At 47.8% G+C, this 13,428-nt stretch overlaps 1 protein-coding gene across 6 annotated transcripts in view; it reads right to left on the reverse strand.

Annotated features, from left to right (window-relative positions):
• Positions 1-13,428, reverse strand: part of DAPK1 (death associated protein kinase 1) — a 186,263-nt gene that overhangs the window by 78,898 nt on the left and 93,937 nt on the right. For all 6 annotated transcript variants that reach the window (XM_040450258.1, XM_040450255.1, XM_040450259.1 and 3 more), the window contains exon 3: positions 10,155-10,376. In XM_040450258.1, coding sequence (XP_040306192.1) covers positions 10,155-10,376 — 222 coding nt within the window. The remainder of the gene's footprint in view (positions 1-10,154; positions 10,377-13,428) is intronic.

The following is a 13,428-nucleotide window of genomic DNA, read 5'->3' on the forward strand; positions in this document are numbered from 1 at the left end:
CACATTTACTGGACCACAGTGTTAAGTTCTGTGGGCGCCAGAGCAGGTCACGGTCTTGCCCTCAAAGAAACATATTGAGGGTGGGGAGAAAACGCACGTGCAGCTATAATACCAAAGCCGTCACAACGCCATCCTACCTCCTGAACTTCACCATTCCCATAGCTACAGTAGAACGTGCTCTGCCCTCTCCTAGCATCACAGAAATGCTAAGAAATCAGGGGGAGGAACAACATGGCTGCTGGAGAAGCAGCAGAGACACAGAAAGGTCCTGAAAGTCCAAGTTCACTTCCAAAAGTTGATAAATTACTGTTTGGAAATTAAAGAGGAGCAAATACAGCTCTAGATTCACAGAAGATGAGAATCGGTGCCCTGGGGGGTAACTGGCCTGCCCTGGCCAGAGATGACTGGCCAAGCCCCAGATGAGGAGGACAGTGAGTGGAGTAGGCTTGGAGAGTCCTCGGTGCTCCAAGGGGGTCTTCTTTATTTCATTCGCCTCCCTCACAACCTCCAAAGACAGCAGCGTTTAAAAGATGGGCAAAGGGGAGGGGGCGCCTGGGTGGCTCTGTCAGTTAAGCACCTGACTTCAGCTCAGGTCATGATCTCACGGTTCACGAGTTCAAGCCCCACGCCAGGCTCTGAGCTGATTCTCTGCCCCTCCCCCACTTTCTCTCTCTCTCGCTCTCTCGCTCTCTCTCTCTCTCCCCCCACTCAAAAATAAATAAACATTAATTTTTTTTTTCAACGTTTATTTATTTTTAGGACAGAGAGAGACAGAGCATGAACGGGGGAGGGGCAGAGAGAGAGGGAGACACAGAATCGGAAACAGGCTCCAGGCTCTGAGCCATCAGCCCAGAGCCCGACGTGGGGCTCGAACTCACGGACCGCGAGATCGTGACCTGGCTGAAGTCGGATGCTTAACCGACTGCGCCACCCAGGCGCCCCAATTTTTTTTTTTTTTATAAGAGATGGGCAATGGGCCTTGTAGGTTAAATCCTACATGGGCTTAGCAGAATTTCAGGATGCAAACAAAAAAATCCCCTCCCCCAAAAGCTACTGTCTGAGAATCAGAATCCCCGGCTCCTATATCCGGAGACACTGGGCCAGCTTTCTGAACCTGCAGGGTGGTGACCATACCCTGGAGTTGCACCCAAGTATTAAATGACATGACGTATGGAAGGCAGGGGCCCCACGGTGGCTAACCCGGAGAGTCAGATGAAGTGCAGCTTCCCTCCCTTCTCCACGAAAAGCCTGTCTTGTCCTTCACCTACATCCTCTTTCTCAAGACAGTTTGCCAAGATCCTCAGCAAACTGGAAGTACCTCAGGAGAAGTGAACGTTCTACCCCCTGTTTCCGAAACAACCAATTCTACTTCGATTTCCCCCTCAGCATATCAGGCGACTAAAATCACTGACGCTGCTGTCACCCAGGGAAGGGTCTTTGAGCCCATGTCTGACAGCCGACTTTGTCAACACGGCACTTGGGTGGCGTTGCGGCCATACCTGGTAACTGTGCTGGTTCACAGACCAGAGATGCAAGTGGCCTCTGAGCACACGGAACATGCAAATACTGACTGCCACCCTGCTAGCCTGGCATCCCTCACCTGCATTACAGTGACAAACAAGTGACACACATGGAAGGAAAAGGGGTGGGGCAAACATGGGAAGGTCAGGTAATATTCAGTTACTTCGAAACACAAATTAGGAGAAAAAAAGCAATAGAAGGCTGCCTTAGAAGTGTTCCATTCATTTTTAAGCAACATTTTGCAATGATGTGAGGCAGAAGGGAGGTTCTAAGAGACTGGAGGATGGTTGATCGGGAGTGGTTCCTACTGGCCTGCCTTAGACACTGGCCTAAGAATGGAATCCCACCCACGTCCTGGGGTCTGGGTGCTCTCTCTTTTGGGGGTGAGTCCCCCCAGGCTCCTGTCTCCAAGCTGAACCACCATCCCACCAACCACGCTCCCAGAAACCTGAGTGCACTGTGCCTCGATGTGGGCGCCACAGGATCAGCATGGAGGAAAGCCAGATGGAAGGTCTGGGCCGAGCCTGGAGCACCAAAATGGCAGCCCCTGACCTGGGAGGGACCCGGGCTCTGGATGCAGAGGGGAAGCCAAGCAGTACAGGGAGACCGGGACCTGTGACTGGGATGGCCAAGCCATGCATAAAAGAAACTGGGGCAGCAAGAAGAGGGAATGGGGCAAGAGAGGAAATCAGAACGTCTGAAGGGCCAGTTAAGCCACAATCCCACGGAATTCTCCTGTCATATCCTCCCGAAGTGTTGGTTAGGACAGTGGGTGACCAAGACAGGAAGAATAAAGAGATATTGCGACATGGCTTCCAAGAGGAAGCGTGAACGGTTCCCAGGGATTTGGATTACCCCAAAGTGTCCTAAAGTAGTCTGCGGTCCCTGGGGAGGGGCTCAAGAATCGCCTGTCACTGGAGCCACGGATGTCCCGAAGGCCGGCTGGCAGGCAGCAATGGTACCCGTTCACCAGACCACGACAACCACAGGTCCTTCTTGGAGGTAAGAAAGATTGCAAATACCAACAACTCATGTAGACAGCACAGGGAACACCAAGCCAGATATTGAGACAATGCATATCCGGTTAAAAAACAAAAACCAAAAAAACCCACGATCTATGAGTTCAGATGCCACATCTGGTTTGTTTTGATCATTGCCATTTTCCCAAGTTTTCTAAGACCATCCAGCAACCAAATAATCCACATAAGTGAGTGAAAATGCCCACTGAATAAACAGTAAGGAAACGCTTTTCGACTGAACTGGCAAGAAGCGAGGGTGTGGGGGAAGACATAACACTCAGGGTTTTGTCTCTCAAGAGAGCGCCTGAACGGGAAAATAACCAATTTTGTCTGATTTAGTTCTGTTGTGAAAGGGGAAGCCGCTGCCAAATGCACTTCGGTTCTCCGCTCTTGCCTAATAGCAGATATCTGAGAAGCAAGGTGCCAAAACTGTAAACCAGAACAGATCTTGAAGTTACCTTTCTGAATAAACCCAAAAGTTCAAAAAGTCAGAAGAGCTGGCACAAGCTCAAAAAGAAGGAACAAATGTAGCTAGGAAAAAAAAATAGCACTGAAGCAATGTGAGTGTGCTTTTGTGTCTTGTGAGGACCAGGAGAGGAGTGGAGCAGGGAGGCAGGGGGGGGGGGGGACAGGCAGGGGTGGGGCTTGGGGGCTGACAGGTCTCCAGCATCAGATACGCCTCACCTACCAGCATCGCCTACATCCCTACAACTCATTCAGCTTGATACAACTTTGCCCCTTTGAAGGTATCTTGAGACCGTCACTCCAACCACTGCATTTTTTTTTTCTTGAAAAGCTCTTGTGATTCTTCTAGGCTTGAGCTGACGTCAGTGTGGCATGAGCTCATCTGCATACCCTGTGCTGGTGTACAATGAAAAAAATTCGTCTTGGCTTGGTGGTGAAAGAGAGAGGGAGCCAACTTAACAGTGATCCTGCCTAAAGTAATCTAATATTGCACAAAGGTTTGACTATAACTCAGGGGCTGTTTGCAACGGGCATGCTGAATCCCAGCAATTATTAACCTGGCCAAAGTCAAAAAGTAAGCTAATCAGGGGAGCTGTTATTCCAAAAGCATAGGGTTTCAGTTTTGCAAGAGAAAAAAATTCTGGAGATCTACTGTACAACAAGGTGCACACAATTAACATTACTGCGTGCCTAAAAATGGCCAAGGTGGTCCATTTCATGTGTTTTTGTTACAATAAAAATAAATAAAATTTAAATTTCTAAATTAAAAAAATATATAACAATGTATATAGGCACTAATATTTAATGTACTAATTAAACTGAATTTCCTATCACAAAAAGAGAGAGAAAGTGAACACGCTAGCTAGCTGATTTCAAGCTCCTCTTTAAGTTCCAAACAAAACAGATAAGGAGAAAAAATTAAGGCTGGAAAACCCAAACTGGTTTACTTTCTGCTACAATCCACTGATACTTACATGGCAGTGTCAGCATTTTCACTTCATAAATCTTTTCTTGCTAACTTCCAGAAAGGTGATTCAAAGCTACCAGGATGACTACCCCGGAGCAGGCGGGGATGGGGTGACGTCTGCCCCTGCCTTGAGTTAGACCCTTATCACCTCCTCTGCCCAGGCCTTCTGCAGAGAGTAAGACTGATGCATCGCATTGTGGCTCAGGTGCCCGATGGAGCCACCACTGTAATTAGGCGTTGTGTTCTGGTTTTGACTAGCTTACAGAACTTTAGACTAGCATGTGAGTGGGCTCCCAGTCTAGGAATTACCATTTTCTGTTCAACCAGCCCTTCTGTATTAGTTGCTGGGGCTGCCTTAACAAAGTACACATACTGAGTGGTTTAAAACAACAGACTCTTAGGGCGCCTGGGTGGCGCAGTCGGTTAAGCGTCCAACTTCAGCCAGGTCACAATCTCGCGGTCCGTGAGTTCGAGCCCCGCGTCAGGCTCTGGGCTGATGGCTCAGAGCCTGGAGCCTGTTTCCGATTCTGTGTCTCCCTCTCTCTCTGCCCCTCCCCCGTTCATGCTCTGTCTCTCTCTGTCCCAAAAATAAATAAACGTTGAAAAATAAATAAATAAATAAAATAAAACAACAGACTCTTATTGCCTTGCCGAGGTTCTGACGGCCAGAAGTCCAAAATCAGGGTATTGGTGGACTCCGTTCCTCCCGAAGGCTCATTCCAATACTCCAGTTTCTGTGTTCACACGGCCTCCTTCTTATAACAGTACCAGTCACCGTACGTCATACATGAGGGACACACCTTACTGCAAAATGACCTCATCTTAACTAAATACATCTGTACAGACCTGTTTCCAAATAAGATCACATTTTGAGGTACTGGGGGTTAGGATTTCAACGTTTCACGATTCAACCTGAAACAGCTTCTCAAAAGATGACCACCAACCAGCAGAATCAGCATCACCTGGGAATTTGTTTAAAATGACAATTTTCAGACCCACTAAATCAGAAACTCTGGAAGTACACCCAAAAAACGTATATTTTAACAGGCTTTCCAGAAGATTCTGATGCACGCTGAGGTTTCAGAACCACTGTGTTAAACCACATTGCCCATTTTTTAAAAAATCATTTTCGGGGCTCCTGGTGGCTCGGTTGGTTAGCCATCCGGCTTCAGTTCAGGTCATGATCTCACAGTTCGTGAGTTTGAGCCCCGTGTCAGGCTCTGTGCTGACAGCTCAGAGCCTGGGGCCTGCTTCGGATTCTGTGTCTCCCTCTCTTTCTGCTCCTCCCCTGCTCATGCTCTGTCTCTGTCTCCGTCTTTGTCTCTCTCTCTCAAATAAATAAACATTAAAAAAATTTTTTTTAAATAAATCATTTTCAATGATTTTGCGTGTGACGTTCGATGACACCAAGTGTACATCTTGCCTTTCTGGGCTGCCTCTGACTATACCTATCACACACTGCTTCCCCCACAGTGGTGACCAACTAATACTGCTGTGATAAAACAGACTGGAGTCTCAGGTCACAGGTCACATGTGGCCCTCAGACAGGCTTTATTTTTGTTTGTTATGACTACTGTGAGCTGCCAACATTAAAAGCCTAGGTTACTGACTTTTCTTGGAAAATAAGTTGCAAGATTTGGCAACACAAGATCCAACATTCCACGTGGCAACAATCAACTGATTGGTGGCTGCCCACGGAGGTGAGGCATCAGGGTTCTGGCTGAGTCACAGTCCCCACTATTCCCGATGCCTGACCAACCGCGAGGCTCCATGCACATGATACCTGCTCACATATCCCCCCTCTCTGGCCTCTGCGATTGGGCTTGAACCATATCTGGCCGGAGGAGAGTTAGGGAGAAAAATGCATCACCATCCACAGCCTGAAATACTTAGCTGTTTCTAAGCGGCAAGTTTAGGAATGAAATTCTAGAAGCTGGTGGCTCTGATCAGCACTGACTTTAAGTTTTGAGAGCTTAGCTTCCCTTTCTACCAGGTAACAGAAGTTATGAAGTGACTCAAACACTGATGATCAAAGTTTTAAAGTGGCTTGCCCATGCAACAATGCAGGGTGAGTAACAGCACAGTAAGAAGAGAGTTTCGTATTGGCATGGCTTCATTAGGGGACAGTGGGACATAGAGGACATGAAACCTAGATGAGACGTCACTTAACGCCTTTGTGTGCCTGCTGTGCTGAGCAGATCAGCTATGAAACAAATGATTCTTCCCCAGTAAAACAACTGGAGAAGCTATTATTTAAAGCTACTTTCAAGGGTTATAAAATTCTTTTATATATATACAAACACACACACACACACACATACACATACACACACACACACATTTTAGAGGGGGAGTGGCAGAGGGAGAGAGGGAGAGAGGGAGAGAGAGAGAGAGAGAGAGAGAGAGAATCTCAAGTAGGCTCTGCTCTCAGTGTGGATGGAGCCCAATGTGGGGCTCAATCCTATGACGCTGGGATCATGACCTGAGCCAAAACTCAATCGAATCAGCCACCCAGGCGTCCCGTGGCTTACAAAATTGTTTAAGAGCAGATCCTGGGCTAGGATTTGACAACTTTGCCTTTGACACAGACACCAAATAGTTTCTTTACAAAGGATAGAAAAGATGCCATTTCTGTACCTCACCCAGGTCATGGGAGGCAGTTTGCGAAAAGGGGAACTGAGTGGTGGTTTGGGGTCTCTTCACCCCAGCTGTACAGATGGGCCTGGAGTTTGCAAGTGACAACTCACACATACAAGTGGAGTCAGGGACAAGTTTTCAAGGAGGGAGCAAGCTTCACAGAAAGCCTGAACGGAAGGGCTACTTACCTGGGAGATCATCCCAAAGCAATCAATCGGATAAATACATTCACCGAAAGACTATTGAAGCAGAAGATTCAGCCAAGTAGCCACTATCATGTCACACGGCTCTTTTCTCACAAATTCTTAAAGTTGATTCTCTCCTAAGCCACCCTATACCTCAGCATTCTTAAGAAAGAAAAGAGGGGATGTAATATGTCACTGATGGCTAACCTTCCCTTAAAGTTATTAGAATTTAGAACAACGATAATATCCTCAAAGACAAAGATGGCTGTGTCTTCCGGGCGGACCTAATGTTTTGAAGAATCTATTAAAAATTAAAATACTTCTTCACAGCAAAGTACATATACAAATGGGGCAGGCTTGTGATACTTAAACATGGGTTACACTTTCCCTCTGACTGTGTCAGTCAGGGTTCTCCAGAGAAACAAAACCAGTAGGAGACACATATGAGTACATGGAGAGAGAAGGGATTCGTTCTAAGGAATTGGCTCACATAATCATGGAGACTGACAAGTCTTCAGATCTGCAGGGTGAGTGGACGGGACCCAGCTAGGGACCCAGGACAGCCAATGGTTCAATCCACTCCTAAGGCAGGAAAAAGCCAATGTCCTAGGCTCCAAGGAATGTCCTCTTACTCAGGGTAAGGTTCCATTTAGTTCTATTGAGGCCCTCAACTGATTGGATGAGGCCCACCCACCCAGGAGAAGGCAACTGGTTTCATTCAGTCTACAGATTCAAATGGTAATCTCATCCAGCACCACCCTCACAGACACAACCCAGAATTATACTGGATCAAATGTCTCCCGACACCCCAACTGACACATAAAAGTCACTGACACTTGCCAGTGCGGGCAGAGCAACTGAGACTCCCATCCTTTGCTGAAGGGACTGCTATCCGGTGCAGCCGCTTCAGGAAACAGCTCAGCACTTTCTTAGAAAGTTAAACACGCAGTTATGTGTGACACAGCAATCCCACTCACGGCTCGTGGGTATTTACCCAAAAGAAATGAAAACTTAAGTTCGTACAGCAGCTTGCAAGTGAATTTTTATAGCAGCTCTGTTCACCATCACCAAATACCAGCAACAACCCAAATGTTCTTCCGGGGGTAAATGGACAGACAAGCATCCACGCAGAATACCACTCGGCAGTAAAAGAGAGCAAAGCACCCATGTATGAAACTGAAAAGTAATGTGCTGAGTGAAAGAAGTCTCAAAAGACTGAATATTGTCCAATTCTATTTATGGGACACGTTTGAAAAGACAGAAGAGCTCAGCGGTGGCCAGGAGGTAGGGGGGCGGAAGGTGTGTGTGACTCTATAGGAGTAAGACAAGGAAGCCTGCGGGGTAATGGGACTGTGTTGAATCCTGATTTGGGTGGTGGTTACACAAATCTAAACATGTGTTAACTTCCACAACCCTCCCCCGACATCAAATTTACCGTTACGAGATTTTTTAAATTGTGAAAATCAAATGGTAAAAAAAAAAAAAAAAATACCTATATATCACCCAATTTATGCATAGGATAAATGGACCTAACGGGAAATGTCTATGGGATGGGGTCAGGCTGAATCCAGAATGTGCACGGGCAGGTGGGAGCCAGAGGGGTTCAGCCAGCAGTCAACAGTTCAGTGTATAGAGAAGATAAGACACATTCCTGAGTCACTGCATACAACCTTGGAATTCTCTGAAAAGGCAAAACAGCTGTGATTTGTAATGTCTTTTTCCCCCCAGGAATTTTGTATTCATGGTCTCTTACAACAGCCTAAAGAGAGGAAATGCAGGCTTATGGATGGTCAAGGACTGGCCTGGATTTTGATCTCAGTTCCGTCTAGTTCTCGAGAGTCACCACACGAAACTGCAGCGAGGATTACACCCTGACTCCTCTCTTCTCTGCTGTCCCCAGCAGGGCCCCTTAATCCCCTATATTCTTAAGGCCCTGCTCTTCCTTAAAGCAGGAGTTTTCCATGGAGAGAAGGGGGATATTTTGTCCCCTAGGAGACATGTGGCATTGTGTGCAGGTGGGTTTAGTTGTCACAGACAGTGGGCAGGGTGCTACTGGCATCTACTGGGCAGATACCAGAGATGCGGCTAAACACCTTACAATGCACAGGGCAAGCCCCTGAAACAGAATTATCCAGCCCCAAATGTCTCTAGGGCAGAGGTTGGGATCTTCTGTTTGAACAGAAGGAAGGAAACATGTTCACGGCTCACTGTGCTGAGTATTGTCAAATTCTTAACTCTCGTATTTCCTCAAGACCCTGCTGAGAGAGCTATTAGTAACCCCAATTTCTAGTTAAGAAAGTTGCTGCTCAGACCCACTAAAATACAGTGCCCCTACACCAGAGACAGATGAGAATCTGTGGGCAGCCCCAGGCCCCTCTGATGGCAAAGCCCGGGGAGCCTAGAGTATGGTGCCCTCAGGGCTAGGCTGGGCCCTCCATAAACCTCTTTCCTTCCATCCCTTCTGGTCTAGAAATCGCCTCCTAGCCCTAACTGGTCTGCAAACAAGGGGAGCTGTTTGGCTGGCCCAGGGCAGATGTGAATTCGGGAGGACCCAGGAAACGAGTGGAACCTGGCATCCCTGAGAACCACCCAGGACTGTTTGTCCCTTTGTCTTCTGCTCCATCCATGGCTCCTGCCCTCACCTCCATGGGAGCAGCCCAGAAACATCAGAGGCATTCCCAGCCAGGCTCTCTTAGAGAGCTTCCTACCCCCCACCCCTGCCTCCTCCAGCCTGTCTCTTCAGCAGGAGAGGAGTGGGGCCCTCAAGCAGGGGCCTGGGAACAGACAGATACAACACAGAACAACAGGCTGAGATCAGTTTCCTACAGGCAGGGCCTGCCTAAGAAAATAAGCAAAATGCTTTAAAAACAAGTCCTATAATCACCTCTGGCTCAATTTTACCCTTTTATACAATCAGTGTTGACAATTCCAACAGCTGAAAATGGGGGTGGGGGGTTAAAATCAAGGGAGGTGGAAGAGAAGTAGAAAAACAGAGGGAAGGCAGAGGAACAGCGAGAGGAGAAAAAGAACATAAGCTTAAAGTTTATCATAAAACTCAGCAGACGGATGGCCTCATGACACAGGAAGAGGAGCCCCAAGATTTGGGGGCCTCTTTGCAAGTCGGGCAGGACCACATTCACGGCAGCTGCTCTTCAGCATCATTCTAGGAAACCCCAGCCAGGCCTCAGGGCAGGCGGTTCACGCTTGTTCTCGAACTAGGCAAAGCGGAGTTATTTCCTGAGGCTCAGCGCTCGCCCCCCGGCTGTCCAGCTGCAGGGACGCCAAGGGCTGACCTCGACCCACTCTGATCCCCACCCCATGCCTCCTCGGCCCAGCCACAGCCACGAAGGCGGCACTCACAGTTCTAAAATGAGGATGACGTCCGTCTTATTCTCATAAACCTCATGGAGGGTGATGACGTTGGGGTGCTGGATCTCCTTCAGGATGCTGACCTCCCGCTCGATGTCCTCGCGGCTCACGCCCCGCCGGCTGGATTTCGTCCTCCTCTTCTTGATAAACTTGGCGGCATATTGCAGACCAGTGCTTTTCTCCCGGCATTTCTTCACGACTGCAAACTGCCCACTGGAGACAGAGGAGGAGAGGTTACAGGTCATTTCTTTATTGCTCACTGGAAAGGAGAGGATTTGAGCAAGGATGTGGCATGGGGGAGGAGGGGCTGTGGAACTGCGACGAGGAAAGTCCACAGTGTGGGAAATTAACAAATTAAGCAGGCATGTTTCTTATGACATTTTGGTTTCATTGAACCTGTTTCTTTATGAATAAAGTTGCAAGCAATACAAATTCTTTTCTTGAACTGTATTTTATTGGATGCGTTAATAATGTGCTTTTCTGTGCTTCCTCCCTCCCTCCCGTTTCAGATTCTGGGACGGCAGGAAGGAGCTCCCCGACCTGACCTCCTTCTGACAAGCCTTCTCCTGTATGGCCAGGAAAACAAGGGATCCAGACGGGGGAACTGAGAGAAAAATACATAGGGCCCTGCTTTCAATGACATATTTCTAGGACCAGTGTTTATCAGTTGAAACATCCAGAACAACAACAATGAACGCTATGTATTTGTTCATACGTCAGGGATTGATAAGCCATATGTACTTAACATTCGTTGGCGGCTTTTCCAGCATCACACACTTCCCTCCTTTCCCAAAAATATCTATAACTAGGGACCCTGCACTTCTGGGGAAGCTGACTCTACCCCCCTATATAGATATGCATAGGGTGACTGAGGTTAAGCCAATCAGTGTACTGTATCTTCCTGACTCCACTGACAGGCACACGACCTAAGGAAGACCTTTTGGAGGATGCAGAGACAAAGACCTTTCCTGAGACTCTCTTCTGGATGTGAACACTTAACTATATGACCCCAAAAGCCACTTCCAGCCATCTTAGGACTTCAGGAGGAGGTCCACTCTTGGTTTAAAGCCAACCATTGCAGAGGCAGAGCCAGTAGAAGAAAAGAAACCAGATTTGTGGTAACACTGTGAAATGGCTGGATCAACCCTACCCTGAAAGCCATCTGCCCCTGGATTTTTCAGCAACAGAAGCCAATAAATTCTCTTTACTGCTAATGCCAGTTTGATCTGGGTTTTCAGTTGCTTGCAGAGGAAAGCATCCTATCGATATATCCTATGCCACAGCATGTAACCAGAGCCTCCTGCCTATATATAAAAGAGTGCAATAACAGGGGCGCCCAGGTGGCTCAGTCGGTTAAGCGTCCAACTTTGATTCAGGTCATGATCTCTCAGTTCGTGAGTTCAAGCCCCGTGTCAGGCTTTGTGCTGACAGCTCAAAGCCTGGAGTCTGGTGCCTGCTTCCGATTCTGTGTCTCCCTCTCTCTCTGCCCCTCCCCTCCTCTCCCCCCCCCCCCTCAAACAAATAAACATTAAAAAAAAGAAAAACATAAAAAAAGAGTACAATAACAGAACTTAACATAAAATAATAAAATAAACACATAAGCAGGTAAAGTCTTGAGAGGTAAGTAAGCTACCCTGAAAGTAACACAAACACAATACGCACACGCAACACAACACAAAACCCCTTCCCGTGTCAAAGCTGGCACCCACACTTCTTCCCCAGAGCCCACCCATGACAGGATCTGTGTATTTCTTGGCAGGTGCTGGTGAACTGATAGGTAGAAAACTGTCACGGTTACTTTTCACTAGCTTTATTCTCACATGAAGACAAAAGAGAGAGAGAAAATCAAATTAACAGTAACATTTCAATGGTAAAGAAGGGACACTTTACGTTACTCATTTACTTTAGCAGCAGAGGTCAGCGAAGAAAAACACGTAGTAAAGGATTATTTTTATACCACTGCCAAATTTTTGCATGACAGGTTATTAATACTCTCTCTCCCCCCGCAGCAGAAGAGCAGAGAGGCTGAAGAATAAATCACACCAGAGAGCTAGCACCAACTGCCTGTAAACTCACGACCCTAAAGAGCCATGGGATCTATTATGACTTTATTACAACATTTTCTGGGTTTTCTGAAGAGTAAAGAATTGGGCCTCTCTCTCTTGGAGGGTGGAGGTGAGCAGCAGAGATGGGACTTATGAGGAAAAAAAAAAAACCAACAAAACAGCTTGACTATAAAACACCCCTCTCCCAACCGAGTACCCCCGAAGAGGTCCCCGGATGCAGGGCGGGACAGTGCCCTGGCCCAACCCAGGACCTCCAACCCACAGGCAGCTCGTGCTTCCTGGGGCTGGGCCTGTGCGTGCCTCTCACACGGTCACTGCGACTTTTCTCAGGGGCGGTCAAGATTCAAGGTGGACTCATTGGTCTGAATCATGGTGCTTTAAAAAACAAAACCAAAAAGCCAGGCAAGCCACAAAGAACTTAAATGCAAGCCTAAATTCAAAGACTATTCCAAATGTGTTTTTAGTGCCAAATGTTCATGGTGACCTTTCCCCCTTTTTAAAAAAAAAAACAAACTTTCTTTTAACGTTTATTTATTATTGAGAGACAGACACAGAGTGCCAGCAGGGGAGAGGTAGAGAGAGGGGGCGACAGAGAATTTGAAGTAGGCTCCAGGCTCTGAACTCACAGAGCCCGACGCAGGGCTCGAACTCACAAACCGAGATCATCACCTGAGCCAAAGTTGGCCGCTTAACCAACTGAGCCACCCAGGCGCCCCGACCTTTCCCCTTTTAACTATGGGAAGGTGAAAACATCAAGGCCCGCCCACGCTAGTGACTGGGCCAAGGTGAGGCACTCAGAAATCCTCACGTCAAGGCCAGGAGTGTGTGAACAGGCCTAAGCTGACTGCGCTGCCCCCATCTGCAGCGACATATCTGGAACCTACTCCCTCACCGGACAATTGATCCCTCACTCACACTTCTGGGTCCCCTGAGGGGAAAGCAGGCAGGGATAAAGGCCAGAGGGTGGGAAAGGACCCCCACCCAAGAGAAGATGTGATTTTAGTGCCCACGGCCGCGGCCAGTGTCCTGACTAACCTTGGCTGCAGGTGGTTGAGAGGGTGCGAACTAATTTTGAGGACCACTCTTCTAGACTCATCTCAATGCTATCTCTTTAAAGACACTTTTCCTATTTATCTCCAACTACCCAACCTCTGCCCCCACCCACTCCCACCATGCTCCGAATGGTGATTTCTCCGGCA

Source organism: Herpailurus yagouaroundi, unplaced genomic scaffold, assembly GCF_014898765.1.
Source record: "Herpailurus yagouaroundi ecotype Mexico unplaced genomic scaffold, PumYag 201, whole genome shotgun sequence".
Taxonomy (NCBI): Eukaryota; Metazoa; Chordata; class Mammalia; order Carnivora; family Felidae; genus Herpailurus; species Herpailurus yagouaroundi.